The sequence below is a fragment of the Trachinotus anak genome, unplaced genomic scaffold, assembly GCF_046630095.1.
Source record: "Trachinotus anak isolate AG129_WGS33_773 ecotype Australia unplaced genomic scaffold, CSIRO_AGI_Tana_v1 ptg000025l, whole genome shotgun sequence".
Lineage (NCBI taxonomy): Eukaryota > Metazoa > Chordata > Actinopteri > Carangiformes > Carangidae > Trachinotus > Trachinotus anak.
The window spans coordinates 10,694,430-10,719,476 of NW_027273876.1; the positions used below are offsets into that span (position 1 = coordinate 10,694,430).

The following is a 25,047-nucleotide window of genomic DNA, read 5'->3' on the forward strand; positions in this document are numbered from 1 at the left end:
AAGATGAAAGTACAAGTATGTGTGTGCGTGTGTGTGTGCGTGTGTGTGTGCGTGTGTGTGTGCGTGTGTGTGTGCGTGTGTGTGTGTGTGTGTGTGTGTGTGTGTGTGTGTGTGTGTGTGTGTGTGTGTGTGTGTGTGGCATTATCACATTTATTTTGCCTGCACACAAAAACTAAGGCAAAAAGTCCCAATGTCAATTGGTAGTGTTATTTTTTTGTTATCAATTCATTCTGAGATTGTTTCCTTGATGAACTGATTAATTATTTAGTCTCTACAATGTCAGATAAAGATGAAAAAAGGCCCATCACAGTTTCCAAAAGCCCAAGATGTCTTGTCTTTAAATTACTTGTTCAGTCCAAACTGAAAAAGATTCAATTTAATGTCACAAAAGACAAAAAAAAAGAGCCGTGAATTCAGCTGGAACCTGGGAATTTAGGGCATTTTTGCGAGACAAATTACTTCGTTTCTGCCAATCAACTAATCGATTAATTGTCTCAGCTCTACTTCCACTGTAACATCCACATTTTACACTTTTTTAGGTGTGACCTTTTGAAGCCAGTAGGCCACTTTTGGCTTTAAATCCTGCACAGAGTCATCTCAGGAACCTTTCCCAGTCAGCCGACAGTAAATCTCACAAGCTCGGTTTTTACTACACGACCGAAGTCTGGATGAGATCACTTGAGAATCTGTGATACCATTCAGCAAAGAATGTGGGATAGTTTGACGGTGTGACTTGTGAATGCTCTGATTTTTTACACACAGCCTTATACAGATGTAGAGTTACTCATATTGAAAGCTCTCAACTATTGGAAAAATATTGATGGAAAAAAAACTATGTTCCTCCTGTTTAGATAACTCTGTAGCTTGCCCTTAATGACATCATCAGAGACAGTGAAAATGCCTGCACTGCACTCTGACATGTGAAAGGTTGAAAAGCATAGCAGAACAGTAATTGTGTTTTCCTTTATGCTGCTGTGTTTGCTGCGCGAGGCATACCATCTTATCAGCTCATGACTGAAGCGCACACTGCGCGGTGTAAGTTGGCTGAAGTTGCTCTCCCGGGTCTCGTGTCTTTATGTTGAGTGACTTTGAGAATAAACAAGCATAACACTGCGCTGGTGAGAAAGAGAAAGTGAGGCAGAGAGAGACTGATCGGGAATGATGATGTCATCTTTAAGTTGCATGCCTTTCACATCAGCTGGTTTTCATTTAAGTCAGTGAGAAGAGAGGCACATGAAAAATAGTTTCCCAAATGTGCATCGTAGCCATATATGGGCACAATGGAACAACAGTCAAATGACAACAGTGATTCTCGGTGTGAAGACACTGATGGTGACGGAGACAAGATAGCACGTAGGAGTATCCTGTCTTGTCTTAGCTGACTGTACGCTAGGCTTTGGATCAGTTTTCCTACAACTTTGGTGGACAGTGATATGTAAAATATTTACATTAGAAATCTGTTAGAGGATCTTCCAATTTTTTAAATTGTATTTACAAGTCTTTTTCACCAGGCACTTGTCACATGCTTTTATTCTATAACTCCAATAAACCATTATTAGCACTACTGAATCAGTTGATCAATCAACAAAAAATAATCAGCAACTGTTTTGATAATTGATTAATTATTAGAAATTTTAACTCCCCATTCCAGCTTCACAGATGGGAATATTTTCTGTTTTTTTTCAGTCTTCTATGTTAGTAAACTGAAAATTTTGGACCGTTGAACAAAACAATAATAATACGTCACCATGGGCCCTAGGAACTTCTGATTCAGTGTATTTGTTTTGGGGAAACATTTTCCACACTGTACGGACTTGTTTTTTTTAAAGAGATGCAGGTATATGTGGGTAATATCTGGTTGAAGTTGTCCTGGTTAACAACTGATAACTCTGTCCTGGATGGGATCCACTGTTTATTAGTTTTAGTGTTTTATTTTTTTCCCTCACACTTGACTGACAACGTGTTGTAAACTTAAATAAAGAAATATCTAATGGTTTTGATCCGGCATTTTCTAGCCATGTATGGGAGTGAAAGATTATGCTAAAAAAGCGATAGCACGGCAAGAGAGAATTTGGCGGCAAGGAAGGGTGAACAGTTTGGATCCCTTTGTGTCTGTCTGGAGTGTTTAGCTTTGACAGGACCAGTATGTGCTCATGAGCTGAGTTTGTAATAGTTCTCTGTCAACCTTGGTTATGTAATTCATGTATCAAGGAGAAACTGACCCTCATAGTTCAACTAATAACACGCGCACGGATGGAGACAGACAGACGGACAGGCAGATGGACACATAGACAAACATCAAAGGGGGATCAGCTTGTACCCAGCTCCGGTTCTGTGTGTGTGTGTGTGTGTGTGTGTGTGTGTGTGTGTGTGTGTGTGTGTGTGTGTGTGTGTGTGTGTGTGCTTGAATTTTTGTCAACTGATAATACCTGTGCTGTGTGTATAAGGAGGGAGTTGTTTGAAATTTTAGTCTGTTGTACTGCCTTGTCTGTTCTGATCTCTGGTTTGCTCTTACACACTCTCTCTATATATAGTATATCTTCATATCCTGTCTATTATCTCTCATGCACACCACTGAGTACACACTTCTGCTATCTGGAATATCAGAGGCGATGCCAACTCTGTACGACGCCTTGATCTGCAACGGTTCAAAAAGCCACTTTGCAGACGGCCCGAATGGTTTAGATGGCGATTGTAATCCAACCCAGCTGCGGACATGGCTTCGCATTATGTCGTAATGCTAGAAGTGACTGATAGCAGATTTTCACGCAAGGCACGCACCTCCTGGCACGCACAGAACAGGGGAGTAACAGATAAGATACTGTAAGGCAGCGGGGTTGTTTGTCAGAAAGCCACATACAGTAGATTCTAGAAGAAGCTTCCGAACAACTGAAGTAACAGAGAGCGAGGCGCTGCTTCCTCTCTGGCTCCAGGGGGGATTTTCTGTAGCTGACATTGTGTATCGGATCCATATGAAAATGGTGACAAGTGAGAAAAGAATTTCTGACTGCAATTTATTAAAATCAGCCAATTAAAAAGCTGTCTATGTAAAAACAGAGAGGCTGCAACACCCAGATCTGGTGGGTTTGGAGCATTAAGTGTTCAATGGACATGTTCGAAGGAAATAATGACCATTGTATTTTATTATATATATGACAGGTCCCTACTTAAAATTGAAAAGGCAGGTTACCAGTTATCAAGTTATTTGTATGGTAGAGGACGGTTAAACACTGAAACCTGTAGCGAGTTAAATTAGATGCTTTTGAAAATTTGAATCAGGTGATCGGTGCAAATAGTAACCAATAAATTGAGATTTCCGATTTCCCCTGGTTAGTTGATCGCTCTGCGATTTAGTACCTCTTGTGGAGCTTTTGATCATGTCACATGATCGTCATCAGGAGATGTAGCTGAAACGTTTAAAGTTCTCAGACAGAAAGGAAACTTGAACATCTACACTTTGATGACAAACGGGCCAACTCCATCTGCAGATGAAGCTAATGTGATATGATAGAAAGCTCCAGAACAGCTACTAAATGGACCTCGTGGAGAGGTTGTTTTCTCAACTGCAGTTTTTAAGGTCAGGAATAAACTTTGAACCTCAGTAACATTTAAGTTCCCCTCAACTGCGTAATCCGTCTGACGGGATTTGGAGGATGAGTGGCGCAACTTTAACTTAAGTCTCAGCTTTTGATGTTTCTCAGGTTGAGCAAATAAAGACATTACATGAGCGAGAACAGTTTAGAGGAGACAGTTCAGTGTGTGAGATGGATTACGTTTTCGCAGCAACCCCCAGCCCTCAGGCCTCCAAATGCTCGTGCTTCTATCACACAGGAATGCATAAACTGGCATACTTTCACTCATATTGGATTGGGTCTTAACAAACCATAACATTATTAACATGAGTGAGTTTGAAATGATGACAACCAACTTTTTCAAGTCTGACAAATAAAACTTGGCTTTTAATCAAACACTGTAGATCACATGTTTATGAAGTAAGTTCTGTCCATGTACAAGCTCACATCTAGGATGTCTGTATATACTGTGTGTTAAATTGTATATGTAAGTGCTTGAAGGTGATATGTGAGTATCTAGTGTATGTTAAAAGGGGGCTGTTCTGTACATGGGCAGTGGGTTTTGTGTGTGGTGCGTGTGTTGTGTAGGATTTCTGTACTTGCTTGTGTCATAATCTGCTGAGAGGTCAGAGGTGAGATGTTTTGTCAGAATGGAAACAAAAACTACTTGTGAATCTGTACTTTGTTACATGTTTGTGTGTGTGTGTGTGTGTGTGTGTGTGTGTGTGTGTGTGTGTGTGTGTGTGTGTGTGTGTGTGTGTCTTTATTTAGTCCCTGTGAAGTCAGACTGTGGTGGGCTTTACAGAACCTTACATAACCCAGTAATAGATCTCTGGGCCAGGGGGATGTTTTTAACGCCTGCAAGGGGGTTAGGGAGTTTCATTGGGGGTGTGTGTGTGCGTGTGTGTATGTGTGTGTGTGTGTGTGTGTGTGTGTGTAAGCGTGCGGGCATGCGAGAATATATTCATAAAGCTAAAACGCACAGAGACAAATATGCTAGAGAGCAAGAAGCAGTCTGACTGAAATCTGATCTTTTCCGGTAGTGCGTGTGTGAGTGTGTGGGTGTGTGTGCGTGTGTGTGTGTGTGTGTGTGTGTCCATCACAAAGAATGTGAAAGGAAGCTGACCCTGATAAATATCTGGTTTGTATCTTTTGCCTGTGCTTGAGGGCAGTCTGAGCAGAGACAGAGTGCAGCTGATAGATATCTGATCTCATTCTTTCTTTTGTGTGGCGTGTGTGTGTCTGTCTGTGTGTGTGTGTGTGTGGGGTCAGTGTCAGTGTGTGGCCAGCTGGCATGCTCCTGTGCATACATTACCACTTTAGACACAGGTTGCCATACCAGAATTTGAAAGAGACGACACGAGGGTCATTTTCCCATAGACTTAAATACAATATGACTTCTTTTTGCAACCAGTGGAGTTGCCAACTGATGGTCATTAGATAGAATGCAGGTTTAAGGCACTACCGCATTGGCTTCACTTTTCAGACCTGGAGTCTATGTCCATTTGTTTATACAGTCTATGGTGATAAAGCTGGCAGAAAAGCTGCAACATCAAGGATGTTGCTGTTTGTTCATCAGTTTTGAATGCGATAGGAAATATTAGTAATATGTACAACTCTGTATCAATAGGTGAGTTCGTGGGTGACGTGGCTTGTCCTGACAGCAGGGTCTATGGAGGAGAAGAGAGAGGTTTTCTCCTACCTGGTCCATGTCGCTAAATGCTGTTGGAACATGGGAAACTACAACGGTGTCATGGAGTTCCTGGCAGGACTCAGGTTTTAAGCAACACACAGACAGACACTCTCAAATATTGTAACACAATCATTCTGGGGTCACAAATATACAACTAACTGAGAATTTCTTTTGTCCTCCAGGTCTCGCAAGGTGCTGAAGATGTGGCAGTTTATGGACCAGTCAGACATTGACACCATGAGAAGCTTGAAGGATGCCATGGCTCAGCACGAGTCTTCTTCTGAGTACAAGAAGGTTGTGACCAGAGCCCTCAACATCCCAGGATGCAAGGTGGGTTGCTGTTCAGGTGACGTTTGGGAATGTAATGGTCTAGTTTGTCATGTGGGTCACTCCTCTTCAGTTTCATTTGTTTCATGACTATAATATATCATATATATGACCATATATGAAAATAAAGCCATGACAGGATGTGTTATGTGTTCGGTCCTCTCCCTGCACCATAGGTTGTGCCATTCTGCGGGGTTTTCCTGAAGGAGCTGAGTGACGCATTAGATGGGACAGCAAGCATCATTAGCCTCAAACCACCTCCAGACAACACAGAGGACTCTATAGAGGTACAGTTGACAGCATACACAAGCATACACACTTCACATATAACTGATCCAAGCATTAAGAATGAGACAATCGTCCTCTCTCTAGTTTGTGTCTGACTACAGCGGCCAGCACAACTTCATGTCGCGGTCTGGTTCAAATGGCTTACACGTCCCAGAAAAAGAAGCCACTGTCAGCAACATCCTCCAGATTATCAGGTAAATTGCATCCACGTAGAAATGACATGTAAAGACTCTGTCTTTACTTTTTGTCTAATGACGGTCTTCTCTCATCTTCTGCTCTTGACTTTATAATCTGTCGGCTTCACTCCACAGTGTCTATACCACTTTCCTCTACTCACCTTTTTGCTTTGAACTCAAATTTTCAAATATTCTTGCTCTTGACACTTCTCTGACTCTCTCCTCAGATCTTGTAATCGTAGTTTGGAGGCGGAGGATCCGGATGAAGCGTCCACCAGTCCCTCTTCTACTGGCCCATCCCCCGCATCGAGAAACAACTCTTTCAGGGACCGCTGCCGCAATCAGTCAGTGCCCTTGTTTTTTTCCCCTCTTTTTATTTCACATTTTGTTTACTCTTAAAGGCAGAGTTCTTTCAGTGTCCAGCATCAAGTACTAATCTGCGACTCTGGAGCTCTTAAAAAAAAAATGTGTGTTCTGTTTAAGGATACATGACAGGGGCGACTGTTTTCTGTCACAGGGTCTTGAACCCATTCAGCTGAAGGATGATCTCTGTGTTTTCACTGCACGTGGGGGATGTTGTGCAAGACAAGATTTTAAGATATATAGAACAGAATCACTTGGCACCAAGCATGTGACCCAGTCCATCAAGACACTGGGACACTGTGTATCAGTTGATTGCATAGTTGTTTTGTTTATCATTTAACTGTATGTCGTCATTCTGTCTTCTTATTCTCATTTTAAAAATATCATATAAATTCTTTTTTTTTCTTCTCTTAGTGTGACATGTAGAACAAAGTCTTTATCCTAAATCTTTCTCTGTCTTTTTATCACTTCACCAAAGACCTCAGAAGAATGTTAAGGCACCCTTCATCTATTTTTAATTTCTGGGTGCACCACTCCTTTAAAGCAGACTGGAGATCTTCTATTGTGTAGCACTGTGACCCTTCCTGCTAAAGTTCTGTGCCCAAAACTGAGTTCTGTATTTTCCTATTTGCTCACAGGCAGCGACTCACGGACAAAGTAAAAGAAAATGGACTATTATATACAGATTTTATTTTCTATGAAAGCTGAACACTGCCATGCTGTGAATGACTGGCAGATGGCAGTTTCTGAAAAGGCATTTGTGGACTTGCAACCACAGCAGCCTCTGTGGCAGTAAATAAGACAACTGCCATATAATGATTTTCAAAAGACTAAAAGTCAGGATTTTTTTTCTTTCAAATAATATTCAGTGGGCTCATTAGAAAGGAATATGTTTTCTGTACAGTACATTAAAAGTATCCATACTTTAGATATTTTGCATTATCAGTGCAAAGTCTGAGGCCAGATGAACTGGATCCTCACCACACTTCTGCTGCACAACGTCTTATTTTAGGTCATTTTTCTGTCACAAAGTGAAACTGCTTTGTGAAGGAACTTATTTACAGATTGTTATTGAGATGAGGTGATGTTCACATAAACCCCTGTGTCACAGAGAAAAGAGATAACAGGTTAGTTTCCTGTCAGGGCAGGAAGGAGCAGAGCTCTGGCACTTTTCAGCTCATTGCTGACAGGTAGCTCACTGGAATTAGGACACCAACATGAAATGTTGTTAGAAAACTGATTTAATTTCAAGCTTGGGCTGTGGTGTTTGTACTGAGGAAACCTGGATTATCTTCTCTTTGTTTCGAGACAGTTTTCTTTGACTCTGAGTTATTGTTTCACGTTAGAGCTCAGGATAACACTACTTCATTTTGGCCAGGAGAATGCTGTTCATCCGTTTGTTCTTGGATGCAGATAAATATCATCTTTCTTACTCAAAGAGGTTTAGGTGTTCTTTTCCTGTGTTTCTCTCTTTCCCTCCGGCATCGTCTTTTTGCTATTTTTCTTTTCACTTCTGAGGATTGGTGTCTGCTCTTTATTCTTCTCACTCTTCCTCTCCTCCTTATTTGTCCCTTTCTACTCCATCCTGTAGTTCCCATTCATTTAGGACACCGCCAGAATCAAATCGTGTCTTGTAAGTGATTGTAGTTTCAGGAGTAACTTTTGTCTAACCTCACCTAGACAGTTTGTGTAGAAACTAGTTTAGTAGTCAAGGAATGTGCAATGACAAATGCATGATGCTTTTTTGCTTGTTCAACCGATGCACGACAGTACAGTGCTGTTTGTGGTACTGTAGGTGCAGCTCATTCCTTTCCTTTGACCAGACCTCAATGTATTTTCTAAATAACTGCATCCGTGCACTTGCTGCAGTAGTTGAAATCAAACATAGGAACTGATGCATTTGCAGGTTCCCATGTAAACTAAAACACTGACGTTCAGACACTTAATTTTTTTTTCTTCCTTAAATTTTTGTTCACACTGCATCTCCTCACTTGGAACTTCTTCCATTTTCAGATTCATGGTCGGGGACTTGTCGGATTCAGATGGTGACTTGTCATCAGAGCCAGTGGTGAAGGAGGTAGAGTTTCAGGGGACTGAGGAGACGCACAGAGCTTTCAGCCATGGCACTGAGCTCATACCCTGGTAAGAAACGCACACACACACACACGCACACACACACACACACACACACACACACACACACACACCCACTCACACTCAAGCAAAAACTGCACAGCTAGTTCAACAGACACTCCACACTCTTTGTATTCTCTTTTTCTAGGTACGTGTTGTCACTACAACCAGATGTTCACCAGTTCCTGCTGCAGGGGGCTACAGTCATCCACTACGACCAGGACAGCCACCTCACAGCTCGCTGTCTGCTGCGCCTGCAACCTGACAACACAACACTCACCTGGGGTAAATTATGACAGAAATTCATTAAAACCAATCTTAATATGATTTATAAGACATGATTATTTATTTTCTTATTTTACACCACAAGTTATGTGTCTGTCATTGAGATATTTTATAGTGTGTTTATATCCCAGACAGACAAGCCACATTTCCTCTGTCATTATTGCTCTTTAAACAAATGGAAAATAGGCATCTGTGATATTAAAAAAATCCTATTTCCTGTGTCATTATTATGTTTTAAACATGTTGTAAATGTGTTTCGCACATACAAATTAACCTGGTTGTAAATATGTGCATTTATGCCTTTAACTGCATTTCAAACATATCATAAACATGTTGATTTACGGCAGGTAAGCCTCAGAGCGGAGGAGCTTCCCCTTCAGAGCAACCGCTGGGGTTAGGACAGACTGTGGTGGCAGGACTAGCAGAAGGCCTGTTGGACCTGGGAGTGGTGAAGGTTTGTTAAATTGTTTTGGGATGTAAACTGCAACAAAAATCTCCATTGGAATCTAATGTAGAGACTTGAATTTGCATTTTTCTTAAAGCAAGTAAAAATGATGTCCCTATCCTTATTCCTTTAAGTTTATATGGAGGCCAGAAAATTGAGGTGTATTACACCAAATATGTCTATTTGAATGTGCAGGCAGTGTTTCTGGGGCACCAGGCAGTGGACGTCCATGCTGTGTGTTTGCAGAACAAGCTGAGCCAGATGACGGTGGAGGAGAACGGTCTCAGCCTCCTCTATGGTCTCAGCACCACCGACAACAGGTTAGTTCCTCAGAACCACTGACATCCTCCTTTGTTTCAGTGGTAATTGGTAAGAAGATGAGGAGCTGCCTTCCAGTTCTAAACATATTCCAACTGATCTGTCAACCACTGCCAACAGGCTCCTGCACTTTGTGGCCCCCAATCACACGGCACGAATGCTTCACAAGGGCCTGTCAGAGTTGGTGAATGCAACCAGGAAATTGAAGAAGTTTCCGGACCAAAGGTTGCAGTGGCTGAGGAGGCAGTATGTCAGTCTGTATCAGGTAGATATACTCTGAACTAAATGATGTTTCCTTCACAATCACACACAGTCTGTTCCATCAATGTCTGAAGTGTTTCAGCTTTCACTTTTTTTTTTCCTCTTTAAAGTGAAATGTGCCTTGGATTCTTTTTCTTCATTGCTCTTTAAAGCTAAAAGGTAGTTTCTTCCTCTGAGCCATTTTCTGCCAATTCATTGTTTTTGGGAATTGAATCTCAAATTCCCCAAGGGCCTGAGCAAAGCTGAGGATCATGGGATTGACAATGATGAAATAATGCCTATGTACGGAATATCATTTTGAGTTTTAATTTTCAGCTAAATTTTACTTGTGATAGCTCATGTGTTTGCTTCCTTTCTCTCTGCGTTATTGTCCTTTCTGTGTGTGTTTCTGTTAGGAGGATGGCAGGTACGAAGGCCCCACACTCGCCCAAGCCATTGAGCTGTTTGGTGGGCGCAGGTGGAACATGAGCACTGGTGGCGCGGAGAAACCTGGTGCCCAGAAGAACAGCCCTCTGAGCATCAACGATAAAGCCAAGAAGAAGAAGAAGGTCCTTGTCAGGGTCAGTACATAGAGAGTTGACCTCATCTTTTTTTTTTTTTTTTTAAAGGACTAAAGTACATTTTTAAGTGTTTAAGTCACCGAACATTTCTTATAATTTTAATGATAAAGAAGACATACAGGTTGACCTGTCTTGATGTATTATACACTATTCAACCTATCAACTCATACAGGTTTAACTTTTTTATTGTTGAATGTAGTTGTTGGTTAGTTTTTCACAAAGTGTTTTACACCCCCAACACAGGGAGACAGTGGGGATGCCACAGATGACGAGATGGTTTCAAGGAAGACACGGAGCTGTAAGGAGGGACTGTATCGGAACGGACCGGAGTCCGACAGCGTCGACCAGGAAGATCCAGGTGACATTTTTAAGGAACCATTTAAATTCACAGAAAGAATCAAAACTTCGTAGATGTCTGCTGGGTGAAGATGTAGCTAGATTAACAGGTATTATACCAGTAATTACTGTGGTAGTTACAAGACCTGGTATTTTGCTTTGGAAATCCAGAAGGGATAAAAAAGAAATCCTAGTTAAGCAATTTTTGCATCACATAATTTCCAATAGAACGGAATTATGTCTGTATGATCTTTATTTAAACTTAGCCTCCTTTGCCTCCACAGAGGACAGCTTCCCTGGACCATTCTCCCTCTCATCCAATAAGAGCCCTGGATTGCTAGCCTCTTCTTCCTCCTCGTCTTCTTCCTCCAGCATGGCAGGGTCCAGCCAGTCCCGTCCACAATCCTCTCCAATCCTTTCAGCAACTGCTAAGTCCCAGCCAGGGTACGTGCTGTATACGACGACTGGAGCTGTGAAACTTTGACCCCACCGACATCCGTTTTCATGTCAGGTTAAGAAATGTTTCCTCCTCTCTGCGGGTTGCAGGGCCTGGAGCAGCAGGTCGTGGCACGGTCGAGGTAAAGGCTGTTTCAAAGGCTTTCAGAACCTCATGATTTCTGACAGCACGATGAGCTTCATTGAGTTTGTGGAGCTCTTCAAGTCATTCAGGTAAATAACAAAAAAATATTCTACTAGATCCTGCAGAGTAAGATACTGTCCATAAATCACAGATTCACATATTGACTTGGCACGCTGAATTCAAACTTTTGAACGTTTGATAAGTATGTTTCTGTTTTATCCAGCACAAACCAAAACCTGGATCAAACACATTTTTCTGGTTATATGTAACCTTCCAATATTCAGTTATCACCTGAAGCATTGATATATGTGTATTATCAATGGTCTGTTCATCACTTTTGCCATGTCACTCCCTCTTGTTATATAATTATTGTGTTTTTATCAATAGCAGCTAAAGACAGTGAGATCAAACAAATTCAGCAAATGCTTCTCAAGGTTATCATGTCTAGGATATTTTTTCCAAAGATTCCTCTCTGTATAATATTTAGCTTCTATAATATTTTCCCCTGTCAAATCAAAGGAAACAATGTTTTCCCTTGATAAGAACTGGATTATTCTCATACCACTCCTCCTACATTTCTTAGATTGTAATGTATCCTCTCATCTGCTGCCGAGCAGTTTCCTTTGAAATTCCTCTCTTGCTCAACTACAGCCGTTCAGAGAATGTGGAACTTCTTCAACCGTGATTTAGTCCCTAAAGACGGAAGCTGAAATACATTACAGTATGTTTAGACGTCTAGCCCAGGTCTGTCCAATGACTACTTGAAGTGTTAATTATGAAGCTAAATCATGAATCTCAAGCTCTTAAAACTTTTGTGTCAGTTTGTTAACAGGAAAAATAGGATGTTAAAATATTTTTTGAGTGCCAGTGTATAAGTTAAAATTTTCATTTTTGCTCACAAAAAAAAAGTTTTTCAAAAGGTGATGTATTCCAAAGTTCAAGTGCTCTGATTGCAAAATAGACAGAAATAGACAATTCATCTGCCCATCTATGTTGGTCAAGCTGAAATTAAATTAAATTTTAAAGACAGTCCTGTATTAACAACTCATCAGTCAATATGTGACTTGTTGGTTCCACAGCATCCGAAGCAGGAAGGACCTGAAGGAGCTGTTTGACACCTTCGCTGTCCCCTGCAGTCGATCAGGTCCAGAGTCAGCTCCTGTCTACACCAACCTCAGAATAGATGACAGGGACACAGGGCAACAGCCAGACCTTGGTACAATATACAGTTATATTCATTTATATATTGTTATCAGACAAAAACATGTACAAAAGCATTAACATTATTCCGTTATCGTCGTTCCTCACCTCTCCAGACTTACTAACCCGCAACGGTTCTGATCTTGGCCTCTTTATCCGGACGAGGCAGCAGATGTCTGACAACCAGAAGCAGATCTCAGACGCCATCGCAGCAGCCAGCATCGTGACCAATGGGACAGGAGTGGAGAACGCATCACTAGGTGTCTTGGGATTGGCTATCCCCCAGCTCAACGACTTTTTAGTCAACTGTCAGAGAGAGCACCTGAGCTACGATGAGATTCTCAGCATTATACAGGTAGAGTCTGGAGCCTGGATAAATGAATGCAAGGGTGACACTTCAGACATTTTATTCATTTGAAATGCATGGAGTGGTGGCTAAGATGAACATATACTGTGGACAAGGAAAAGGAAGTAAAAGAGACTGTTGATCAATAATATTAATGAATTGTTATTTTTTTCTTGCAGAAATTTGAGCCCTCATCAAGCATGAGACAAATGGGCTGGATGTCATTCGAAGGTTTTGCGAGGTATGGTCAAAATTAATATGTTTCAAAATGAATTTTATATTAAAGTATATTAAAGTATACTGAACTGAAATTCAGATAAAGAATTACATAACACACTGTATTACAAAACAGTGGTAGTTAAAGTTAAGTTTGTTTTAAATTTAAAAAAAAAAAAAAAAAAAAAAAAAAAGGAATAGACTTTTCAATTGTAACAAGCCCCGTGAGGCATGTTTCTGACAAACATTTTAGTGATTGTTAATTGTTATCAGTGCAACACCATCATGTATTATAATCTCTCTGTCCATACCAGATACTTGATGGACAAGGAGAACTTTGCTTCTCGTAATGAGGAATCCCAAATGAACCCGGAGGAGCTGCACTATCCTCTGTCATACTACTACATTGAGTCTTCTCATAACACATATCTGACTGGACACCAGCTCAAAGGAGAGTCCTCTGTGGAGCTTTACAGTCAGGTCAGTCAGACAGTTTTACCCAGGACATTTTTTTTGCCCATAACTCCTGTTGTTGTCTTGGTTTTTTTTTTGTTTTTTTTTTAAATTGTTTTTTGTTTTTTCTATATTGATACTAGATTGTGAATGTGTTGGTTACTTAGGTGCTACTGCAAGGCTGTAGGAGCGTCGAGTTGGACTGTTGGGATGGAGATGATGGCATGCCAGTTATTTACCATGGACACACACTCACCACCAAGATACCATTCAAGGTTAGAAATGCATATTTGTAATTTGATTCTGAAAAGAACAAACAACAACAAACAACAAAAAAAAACCAAAAACCAACCATCCATTGCTGGCTCTCCCTGCTTTCCACTCTCATGCCTTATATTGTCAACAACAACCATATTTTTGAACACAATTGCTGCTGTATGATGAATTAGTTTTGACGGCGGTTGACTCACATCAACTGGCATTAGTTCACCAGCTGGTTACTTTTGTATCATTTATTTCATGTAATCAGAATGTACCCACGTCTGATTAATTTGAAGCTGTATATAGTAGTAAACCTCATTAGTGCTGGTTTCCACAGGGAGTTTTATTGTCAGATATTTGACTTGGAGTGCTGTTTCTAAGAATTAAATCTCTCCCATCATCCTCCAGGATGTGGTGGATGCAATTAACCGGGCTGCGTTTGTCAATTCTGACATGCCCGTCATCCTGTCCATAGAGAACCACTGCTCCCTTCCTCAGCAACGCAAGATGGCGGAGATCTTCAAGGTATGTTTTCCAAGTGTGGTCAGTTTGTTTCTGATATCAGTTGTGTTAGACTTTATGATTGATGAGTGGTGATGGTGACACAGAGAATCTTTTGGCATTTGAGTGTATAAAGTGTAAAATCTTGACCATAGTATGACCTTTTCAGCATTTTAACCTCGAATCCCCACAAGCAGAGTGTCGCTGGGAAACTGCTTCCATCTTTGTTTAAACCCTGAAGATTAAGGACAGAAAAAATGCACAAGTAAAACTTTTATTAACGAAAAAGTTTAGCCAAGCATTTTTGCTCTTATACTTAGGGAATTAGATACACATACACCTTCAAGCTGTGTTGTCTCTAGTCCAACCTCACTACTCCCCAACCACCTAACAGGTAGGAGTGTTTTCCTCAGTGGCACTTGTAACAGCACTTTTTGAGCAAGAGTGGAACAACACTCATTTGTTTTCCTTGTCCAGATTTTCTCAGCTGCTGTGGGCATTCAAACTGGCAGACTTCCAGAGAGTTTGCTTTTTTAATCTTCAGGCTACAACTGTCCCTTTCCTCTTTTTTTTTTTTTTTTTGTTGTATACTCAAAGCCACACATATCTGGGCACGACTGATACATCACAGAATAACATCATGCTTTCATCTGAGAAACCTTCCCATCATTTCATCCTCCCTGGAGACCGACTTCTGAGTGGCTTGATAAAGAGAAGTCTTTCATGTTCAGACAGCTCACCATGGGCTTGTTTATTTGTTATGTTGTTTTCTGTCGATAAAGGCACTTTCATTTTTTAGTTGTTGAGGATTCCACTACAGCTTCTGAGCTTCCCTCTCTTTCTCTCACTTGACGTTACAATCTGATCTGTACCTCACATTATTTATTCATGTCTGCCTATCATGTTTCAATTTTTACCCACTAGACGGTGTGTGGGGAGCGCCTCGTGACGCGCTTCCTCTTTGAAAGTGACTTCAGCGATGACCCTCACTTGCCTTCGCCGCTGCAGCTGCAGGGGAGGATCCTCCTCAAGAATAAGAAGCTGAAAGCCCACCAGGCACCAGTGGACATTCTCAAACAGAAGGTTGAATAGAGAGAGGGACATCCTGTCCACTCATATACACACATACTGTATATATGTACATATACATAATTTATAGCTACTGTCATTTATATCCATTAATGGTACTTTAAGGTAGCATTAGTACATTGAATATTTAGTATTGTTGAGTGCTGTCATGCATAAATATTAGATGCTAATGTACCTAAATGTGCATCTCATTACAACATTGTCACTCAGTTTACCTTGCAAACACATTGTGCTTCAGTATATATACATATATACCATAGATTGCCTGCAGATAAGAGCTTGTATATTTATAGATGATGGGAGATAGCTCACACTTAAGGTACACGTATATCTTTGTAAATATTAGTTCTTCTCGCACACATTTTTTACAGTATTTTACCCTTTTCACAGGCTCACCAGCTGGCCCACATGCAGGCCCAGGCTAGCAACGGGTCACCAGGGGTTACTTCGCCTGGCAACCACAACAATGAGGAAGAGGAAGAGGAAGAAGACGAGTACGATTATGACTATGAGTCCCTATCAGATGGTAAGGATAACTGTAATGGGGTTTGTAATTCCTGTAAACGGCAACAAGTACTTTATCTTAACACAAAAGGACCTACAAAATTTCCATGGATTCTCGGGCTAAAAACCCCATAGATTATATATAGATTCTTATGTTGAATCAGGTTCTGTTCACCCTTATTCTGTCTCTCTTCTTTTCAACGCTTGAGTCTCTCTTTATGTTGTCACTCTGTTTTCACTCCCTTCCTTTCCTTCTTTTTTAATTTTGCCTGCTTTCCACTTAGCTGATGTCCTCACAGCCTCTACTGCCTCATATGGCCTGGAAGGTAAATGCACAGCTCTGATGCGTCTCTCTCAGCACCAGTGTTTCCCTCCCTGTTTTGCAGTGGTAGTAGATGCTCTCTCACTAATTTGTCTTGTTCTTGGCAAAGTGACAACATATACAACCTAATATTATCTTTCCTTAGTATCCTGATGTGGTCACTTAAAGATGCTACTTGTAGACATTGACATTGCAATTCAGTTTTTCTGGGGAAATTATGGGTCCTTGATGCAAATTTATTAGCTGTGGTTGTCTACCACTGCAGAATAACTACAGAGGAAACATGGATGTGTGATGGTGTGTGGATGTTCACTAGTGATCTGCACCAATGATTCTTGTCTGCGCGCACACAGTAAGAGCTGCTGGCTTTCTGCTTTTCGAGTGGACAAAATCATGATAGCTACTTGACTGTAGCTATCTTTCTTGGGAACCAGCAGTTCAAATTTAACCATTACATACTGGGTAATATCTAGTACACTATAAAAACTTTTTATAATTGAATTCAAGCCATTTGACTATAAAAGAAAATATTATAGAGGTTGTGTTGTTTGAAGGGACTTAAAATGAATATACATTAATTAATGTTCTGACACTGAGGTATTGAACTGATGACGTGTTGCAAGACGTCTTCCCTCACCCTCTACTGTGGCTTGAAAAACAACTGCGTGTTCTTCAGACATTTTGACAACGACAGAGAGGGTCTTTGTAATATTACTGTAACTCATAATGGTTTTAGAATATCATTAGGGTGCCATCTAAGTTTATTTATCACTACTGGATTGCTAATAGTGTATAGTCAGAGACACCAAGAGTGTTTGTTATGATGTACTCTTGTTTTATCACTATTATGTAATTGCGTGAGTGCGACAGGCATCCCAACCTCTCGGTTTGCCACAGCCATTTTTCTTGTGCCGTGTGTCAGTGGAAGTGCCTTTGTTGATATGCAGGCTGTGTATCCATCATCCAAAATTACTTCTACTTTGAATTACATTCCCTCACTATGGCCACTGTATTTAGAGTAACCTTGGTGTTGGTTTTTATAGCAATTGTAATGTGAGCTTGTGTTGTGCTCGTGTATGTGTATGTCTCTGTCTTTGCCCTGTTGTTTTGACATATCATGTGGTTGACGTCATGCTTTTAGATATCTTTCATTTCAGTGGTTTTTAAATACAATTTAGTCAGGGCAGGATGGGAAGACTGTAGACTGCAGGAGCCGGGAATTGAACCACAGACCGTCCGGTTAGTGGACAACCCCACTCTACCGCTTGAGCCACAGATAGGATTATGAATGACATCAAAACTGAATGTGTGTTAAGAAAAAAATCCAAAACATTTTATTCATTTCAGGCAGTGTTTCAACAATACGTTGTCTGCATGCTTTCTCTTTCTCCCACAAAGACATCACCTCCCTTCCTCCACCCCTCTGTACTGTATTTGTCTGTGACCTTGCTAGTGGCTGGCCAGGCTCATCAGGGAAACAAAACAAAGCCATCTGGTTTCTCAGGCCCTATGTTGCCCCCGCACTAAAAAACAGACCAGGGGAAACTACCCTGTCCCGTTCCAGTCCCAGCTCTGCTCTCTCCTAATCCCTGCCCTCTGCTTGTCCCTGTCGGAAGAACTTACCGGTCATGGACCTTTCAAAAAACGTTCCCCCAATCTAAACCTCATAGCATGGTTCCCTGCTGCTGAACAAACCCTCTTTTAGTCAAATATTAACCTACCAGTCAGCTATCAAGACATCCTGGCTAAATGAACCACCCTCCACTCTCCACACTGTCTCCATTTTACCATACATGCTTAGTGCTTAACATCACCTGGCCCAGAAAATACAAACACTTGAGTACTAAGCTGCCAAGTTGCCACCATCCCTTGTTTAACAGTAGCTGCCTCCAGTCCCAGTCTGGTCCAACTCACTTCTCTGGCTGCTGTCTACAGCATGACCTTCAGGGTCATCCCTGTGGCTAAACCCTTTTCTAAGGTAGAGATTCCAATTGACAGTATTTAAACAAGTTGTCAATGATGAAAAAGCTTTTGCATTTTTACGCTGATATATGTCTCTCTGTGGTTTTGGCTGCGAGGAACATGTAGGCAGAATGGGAGCAAAGGGAAGAACTCCCTACTGTTGCTCCTGTTTACAGTTGATAGACATTGCCTTGAATATCAGTAAGGGGGGGGGGTGCTCTTTGTGGGCGTTTGCTTGGGAACATGCTCATGAGGTCTGCAAGTAGTCAGGGATACACTAGATAACTGCTGATGCTTTTCCTTTCATAATTATTCACTAATTGTTCCCACCTGCTCAAAGATTTCCTCCCATGTTAGACAGATGAGATACAGACGAGCTAGAATTACAAAATAAAAGTCCCCTTAAAGTCGTAGTTAATCTCTGAATGAAATGCAGAAGCACTGTGGAGTTTGAGAATTGATCTTCTGTAGAAATTAGATCCCCACAAACACACTGAATATGCTTGCACCAGCCTAATAATGTAAGTCACCAGAGTAAATAAAAAAAAAACTTCAAACCAAGCAACAACTAACATGGCTGAACACCAAAGCTAATGCAGAAGTGCCTTGAAGCTACAGTTATAATTTATTCAAGTAACAAAAAAAACCCAACTCCTCTCTTGAAATAAAGTCACTATTTGTTTTGACAAGAAGTAGTAGTTTCCCAGATGCTAAATTTACCTCTTCTGATATATGTATTACTGGTGACTTAACGCTATATATTAAGAGCAACTGAGACACCAGTGGAAAGTTCTTATTTATGGATTTTTGTCAGGTCTGTTTTTGCCTCAACTTCCCTGGATGTTGCCTTTTATGCCACTAAACATGAGGATTATGGATTGGAGAAGGAATTACATTCAATATTCTTTGATTTTAATTGTAAATCTATTAGTGAAATGTGTCGTTAAGGAAAAATAAGGGGTTTAAAAGAGGTATATTTGGGTGTTTGCTTGCTTGATTAACAGGTGCATGATGGTTGCACACATCAATATTTTTCAACATCGGTATTTTATGCTGAAAAATACAGCCTAGCCCTCTTATTTTGGCTTTTTTTCAACAAATTAACCAATGGTTTGGTTGGTGTAAATCCCAGGTATCATCTGTTTTTTTTTTTTTAACATCATTTATTTTGTCTGTACAGATAACATCTTGGATGACAAGCCAGAGGGGAAGAGCTCAGCAGATAAAGAAGAGCAACCTGTCGATGAAATACCGAAGAGAATGAAGAAGGCTGACAGCACCACGCAGAGCAAAGGAAAGGTCGGGAACTACACAATTAAAATGACTTAATTGCTGCAGTTTTCCCAAGAAGTTGCCCATTTTATAGCTACTTGATGCCAGTATTTTTTTTTGTTGTTTTTTGTTTTGCTATTTGGATTCAAGCCAGTGCTTATTAGTAATTTATTTTGGTTTTATTTACTTGAGTATTTTGCCTGGCATATGACATCAAAGGATTACAAATATCCTGAAGGCAACATAAATGGGTAAAAATAAGAAAAGAAATATTAAGATTGAATTTGCTGCTGATGTAAATGTATAAAAATTTGGATAGGAATCTGGCATTGAGGTTAAGTATGTAGCCCTGCTGCTTTGTTCCCACTCGCTTCTGCCTGTGCATATACAAAGCCCCAGTAGCACATCACTGTCTCTTCAAGTAAAATCTTAATGTCTTCTTTATGTCCTGTGTCTACCTGCACCTGTAGGTGTTTGACATGGAGCTGGGTGAGGAGTTTTACCTTCCTCAGAACAAGAAGGAGAGTCGACAGATTGCTCAGGAGTTGTCCGACCTCGTCATCTACTGCCAGGCTGTGAAATTCCCCGGTAGAGAATATTTTATCATCCTGTCTCTGTGTCAAACATTCCTCTTCTTTCACTTCTCATTTCAACAGGAATTTCTGATTGTTACTGTGTGTTCCCTGTTTTCCTACACGGATTCTTTTCCCTGTGCAAAGTGATTTATTCCCCGCCTGAAACTTTCTTCCACCCTCTCTTCTTTTACTCTCGACATGCAATCATCTTCATTATCTGCTCTTCTCTGTCTTGCCCCACTCCCATGTTATATTTAAGAGGTCAAACCTTTTCTCCATGTTTTTAATTTTTTTTTTTTCATTGCGTGACATTTAATATCCCTGTATTTCACTCCATTCGTCTCCCACACAGGACACCCACTACGATGATGAATCCCTTTCTCCCCATGGGAAAGATATGGTTACGTTTTTTTGCGTTGTCAGTCCCAGAACTGCACAACAGCAGCACATCCTGGGTTCAAATCCGACTTAGAGCCTTTGTCACATGTGACCCTCTGCTGTCTCCCAGTTTAAACTGTCTTGCTTTAAGTGGACATGTCAAAAATTGAAATGGTTAAAATTAGGATATGGCTTTAATTCTAGATACAAAATGCTCTCTGTTCAGCAGTTCAGGATGTTTGACTTTGTTTTCTGTAACCACATAAAACGCCTCTTATTTGGTCTTTATTGGGATCTATCTTCATTCTTTGCTACCATTTATCTCAAGTATTTCTTTTTGTCCATTAAATATCCACCTCTTATCTCCTCTTTCCTCCCTCAAGTGTCCTCTTCTCTGCTTGTCTCCTCTTTTCTTTACATGACATCTGCCCTTATAAACCCGCCTGTGTTTCCACTGGTATTTTATTTGTTTACTGTTTCCAGGGACCTGAGATCTGAGAAGGAGAAGGGAGGGCAACTGGCCCGATTCAAACAGACAGCAGACTGGTTGCTGTGGTGTCAAACGTACTTAAAGTGACGCCTGCAGGACAGAGCAGCAACATCCTCATTATGATGCAGTGGCAGCTTTTAGGGAAACAAATTGAGAATAAGAATGGAAAAAGATACTTATCGTCGTCATCATCAGCATCATCATCGTTGTTGGGTCTCCAGTCTGTCTGCATTTCATTATTGACCACACTCTCTCTTGTTTGCTTGTTGTGTGTGGGAACCCAGGCCTGTCCACACTGTCTCCGGCTGGCTCTGGCAGAGGGAAGGACCGGGGAAAGAGCAGGAAGTCCATATTTGGCACAGCTCCCGCTCGCTGCAGCACCACAGGGGAGGTCACGACCCAGAGCCGCACCCCTGGGAAAGGTACGCAGGGCCGAGGGGTGCTTATTCTTAACATGAGCGTGTGTGTGAGTAAAAGGCAGATTTAGTGTTGTATGTATTTTTGCTCCATTTTTATTTGTGTGACACAGATATTTCTTCCGTCCAGAACTGTAGATTAACATGGGTGCAACTAAATGTGGAATGATTTGATTTGACAAGCAGCTAAAACACTGTTGGCTCTATGTGAACTGAAGCATGCAAGCCTATTGATAATTATTTTGGATCGAATTGCTGTTGTGCTCAACATTTCATGATGTGATGAACTGAATTTGGACTTCCTATTGTTGCCAAGAAATATAAAATATTAGTTTTCTTACTCTACATGAATACATGAAGGAAATAAGAGCTGCAAAGTACAGAAAAAACTCATTATTTAGTATGAAACAGACAACAGTAACATTCAGGACATAATAAGCAGCAATAAAAATTAAAGTTTTGGAAAAAAACTGATATTTGTTGAGAGTTAAACTCTCAAAAACTGCCATCAGATTTGACTTTGGCAGTTGTATCTTCATGTTCCCCTACTGATGATGTTCATGTCTTCTCTCTGTCCCACCTCCAGGTGGTGCTGAGCGGCTGAGCTGGGAGGAGCAGCAGACGTCTCCCATCCTCAACCCCCCGACCTCTCTCAGCGCCATCATCCGCACACCCAAGTGCTACCACATCTCCTCCGTCAACGAGAACGCTGCCAAGCGCCTGTGCCGGCGCTACTCTCAGAAGCTGATCCAGCACACTGTGTGCCAGCTGCTCAGGACGTACCCAGCAGCCACCAGGATAGACTCAACCAACCCCAACCCTCTGCTGTTCTGGCTGCACGGTATTCAACTGGTGGCGCTCAACTACCAGACCGATGGTGAGGACGGCGTAGAGAGATGCTTTTCACTTTTTGTATGCGGATGAACACCATCTCTAACTTCAGCAGCACTTTCTAGGCATTTGACAGTTTGTGTCTCTCACAAGCAAACATTGCTCATTAAGTTTTTTTAAATTTTATTTTATTTTGAAAAAATATCTCATCATCCCAAATAGTAATCAGTGGAAGAGAGAAGAAAAATCTACTCCTCTCCTGAATCTCCTCATAATCTCTTTATATCTTCGCAGAGCCTTGACATTGGCTTAAAGACTTTAATTCTAATTGAGCCAATGCAGCCAATTTCCAGCATGAAAAAAAACAGGAAATTTTTGATTAAATTTAGCGACATTATTTAAGGAATCTGTGTTATATCTTTCAAGTGACAGATACATTGTTTTCTATTGTTTATCCCCAAATGCTCCATTCTTCTTTCCACCCTTTCTGTTTCTTTTTAATTCCCTCCCTCTCTCACTGCTTTTCTTATTCTTTTCTTTTTTTTCTCTTTCTTTCTGTCTTACTTCCCTCTGGTTTTCCACTATTCTCTCATTTGCCTCTCAATCCTTAGAACCTGTTGTGTGTGTTTTCTGTCTGAACTCAGACAGTTGAAGTTATTTTCTCTAAAAAAAAAAAAATCTCCTCCTCCTCTGTCTCATTCTCTTTTGATCCTTGTCTCACTCCCTTCCTGTTTTCTCTTCGAGGTCACTCATCCCCCCCTTGTTTTTCTGCCTTTCTCTGCTTCCCAAATTCTGTTTGGGACTGTCAATTTTTCCCAATTTGAATCAAAGTTTACAAAGCATGATCACCCAGTGTTGTGCAAGAAGACACTTCCCTGCACTCAGACATGGAGGTTTTTGTTTATAGGACACTCTGTCAGTCAGGTTGAGCTACATTAGAGCGAATGACCAAAAACAAACAGGTCACATAGGGAAAATCCCTCCAGTTAACAATACTCCACCTCTTTTAATTGCCTCTTTTGCTAATACTGGTGAGGTGGAGTTGAGGTTTTGGGTTATACAGTAGCTTTTTGCTTCAGTGCTAAATGAACTGACTGCCCTTCCTCTAATTCCCAGACCTGCCCATGCAGTTGAACACAGCGTTGTTTGAGGCCAACGGTGGCTGTGGCTACGTCCTGAAGCCAGCGGTGCTGTGGGACCGTAGCTGTTCACTTTATCAGCAGTTCTGTCCGATGGAGAGGGATGTGGAGAAAATGAGCCCCGCTGTGTATTCCCTCACTGTGAGTTCAAATGATAGATGGAGCAGAATGGAGGAGTGCTCAGAGTGACCACTTCATCTTTTCTCTCTTTGCCCTTGTATCCTCACTCATTTTGATCCACACCTTTAGCTTCCTGCCTATTGGATTGTTTTCCTTCCTTTTTTATACTGTCAGTTTGAATTCAGGAAAATAAAAACTTTTTTTTTAAATGCAGATTTATTTTTTTTAAGTGTTGAGAATATTTCACATTGATTTGTATATACCTCCATATACCTCCAGGTTTGTGAAGCCTTAAACCATTAAAATCTTTTTCTAGCCTGTTTTCCATCCTTCACCTACATATACCTGCAACAACTGCACAGACGTTATGACTCGTATTAGGTCCATTAAGGTGTGTTTGGACAGTTTTATTGTGAAGTGATCTGTATGTGTTTTCATTATTTGACAGTCATGAAGGCCACCCAGTTAATTCTATACACCAGGGAATGAGAACAGGACCTCATAAAAGCTCTGCTCCCACCCTCTCCCGGTCTCCATTTAGTTTTCAGTCTGTGCTTTTCATCACTTTGCATCACTCACTGCGTTCTCTTTGCAAAAACGAACAATGAAAGCCAGAATATTACTGCACTAAATCTGGCCTTGGAAGCCTGTAAGATATATTTGAGCTGTAGAGAGGAGACGTTACAGTCTGAGAAGCAGACATTCAACTGTACTAGAAGTGAAATGAGTTAGTTAGTTAGTTTCATGTCATGACAAAATTATTATTGACATAAAAGTGAGCAGCATATTATATGTAACTATTTTTTTTAATATGAGGTAGTTTTTTGTGGCTTAGGAGTCATGTAGCTCTGTAATAGCCTGATTGAATAACAGCTTGAATTAATGTTAGGAAAGACACAACAACACTATGTTTCACATCCTTGTTATGTTGCTGTAAACATTCATAGCAAGTTGTACTCTTTTACCCACTGACATCCAGTGAACAGAGAGAGAGAGAGAGAGAGAGAGAGAGAGAGAGAGAGAGAGAGAGAGAGAAGTAGAGTGTTGTTAGGTCAGAGTGACTTCAGTGACTGTTGTTTGGCTTCAGGCCTGCTTAGGTTTCAAATGCACTGACAACAAGCTTGATTTAGAAAACAGGGATATGGTAAAAAAGGATCTTCACTGCAAGTGTTGTTGATACAGTTATTCATCATGTCACGCCTTCTCTCCTCTGTCTTCCTTCAGATCGTCTCTGGTCAGAACGTTTGTCCCGCTAACAGCGCTGGCAGCCCCTGCATTGAAGTGGACGTTCTGGGCATGCCCATCGACAGCTGCCACTTCCGTACCAAACCCATCCACCGCAACACCCTTAACCCCATGTGGAACGAGCACTTTCAGTTCACCGTGCACTTTGAAGAGATGTGCTTCCTGCGCTTTGCCGTGGTGGAGAACAACAGTTCCCAGACTACTGCTCAGAGGACTCTGCCTCTGAAAGCCCTCAAATTAGGTAGGAGTCTCAGATGCTTTATAGACCAGGATCTGCAGCAGCAACTGTTTTTATTTATCAGACATTATTTATCAGACATAAATTAATCACAGTGTGCAGGTATGGAGCTACAAATGCACAATCAAACACAAAAAGAAGAAAAATGTATT

The 25,047-nt window shown here is 41.0% G+C and overlaps 2 protein-coding genes across 7 annotated transcripts in view; one reads left to right on the plus strand and one right to left on the minus strand.

Annotated features, from left to right (window-relative positions):
* rbp4 (retinol binding protein 4, plasma) overlaps positions 1–25,047 on the minus strand; it is a 249,499-nt gene that overhangs the window by 112,406 nt on the left and 112,046 nt on the right. The gene's annotated exons all lie outside the window — the stretch shown is intronic.
* The window catches only part of plce1 (phospholipase C, epsilon 1), an 83,760-nt gene that overhangs the window by 50,711 nt on the left and 8,002 nt on the right, over positions 1–25,047 (plus strand). For 4 of the 5 annotated variants that reach the window (XM_071461814.1, XM_071461812.1, XM_071461813.1 and 1 more), the window contains 29 exons: positions 5,203–5,348; positions 5,448–5,595; positions 5,769–5,879; positions 5,965–6,074; positions 6,284–6,400; positions 8,011–8,052; positions 8,433–8,561; positions 8,701–8,837; positions 9,185–9,291; positions 9,478–9,602; positions 9,721–9,865; positions 10,257–10,421; positions 10,665–10,779; positions 11,042–11,201; positions 11,304–11,426; positions 12,417–12,553; positions 12,654–12,892; positions 13,063–13,124; positions 13,414–13,579; positions 13,720–13,827; positions 14,222–14,338; positions 15,239–15,397; positions 15,794–15,929; positions 19,372–19,490; positions 19,934–20,051; positions 21,191–21,328; positions 21,909–22,199; positions 23,270–23,433; positions 24,637–24,898. In XM_071461814.1, coding sequence (XP_071317915.1) covers positions 5,203–5,348; positions 5,448–5,595; positions 5,769–5,879; positions 5,965–6,074; positions 6,284–6,400; positions 8,011–8,052; positions 8,433–8,561; positions 8,701–8,837; positions 9,185–9,291; positions 9,478–9,602; positions 9,721–9,865; positions 10,257–10,421; positions 10,665–10,779; positions 11,042–11,201; positions 11,304–11,426; positions 12,417–12,553; positions 12,654–12,892; positions 13,063–13,124; positions 13,414–13,579; positions 13,720–13,827; positions 14,222–14,338; positions 15,239–15,397; positions 15,794–15,929; positions 19,372–19,490; positions 19,934–20,051; positions 21,191–21,328; positions 21,909–22,199; positions 23,270–23,433; positions 24,637–24,898 — 4,096 coding nt within the window. The remainder of the gene's footprint in view (positions 1–5,202; positions 5,349–5,447; positions 5,596–5,768; positions 5,880–5,964; positions 6,075–6,283; positions 6,401–8,010; positions 8,053–8,432; positions 8,562–8,700; positions 8,838–9,184; positions 9,292–9,477; positions 9,603–9,720; positions 9,866–10,256; positions 10,422–10,664; positions 10,780–11,041; positions 11,202–11,303; positions 11,427–12,416; positions 12,554–12,653; positions 12,893–13,062; positions 13,125–13,413; positions 13,580–13,719; positions 13,828–14,221; positions 14,339–15,238; positions 15,398–15,793; positions 15,930–19,371; positions 19,491–19,933; positions 20,052–21,190; positions 21,329–21,908; positions 22,200–23,269; positions 23,434–24,636; positions 24,899–25,047) is intronic. The other variant, XM_071461815.1, reaches the window with a different exon arrangement.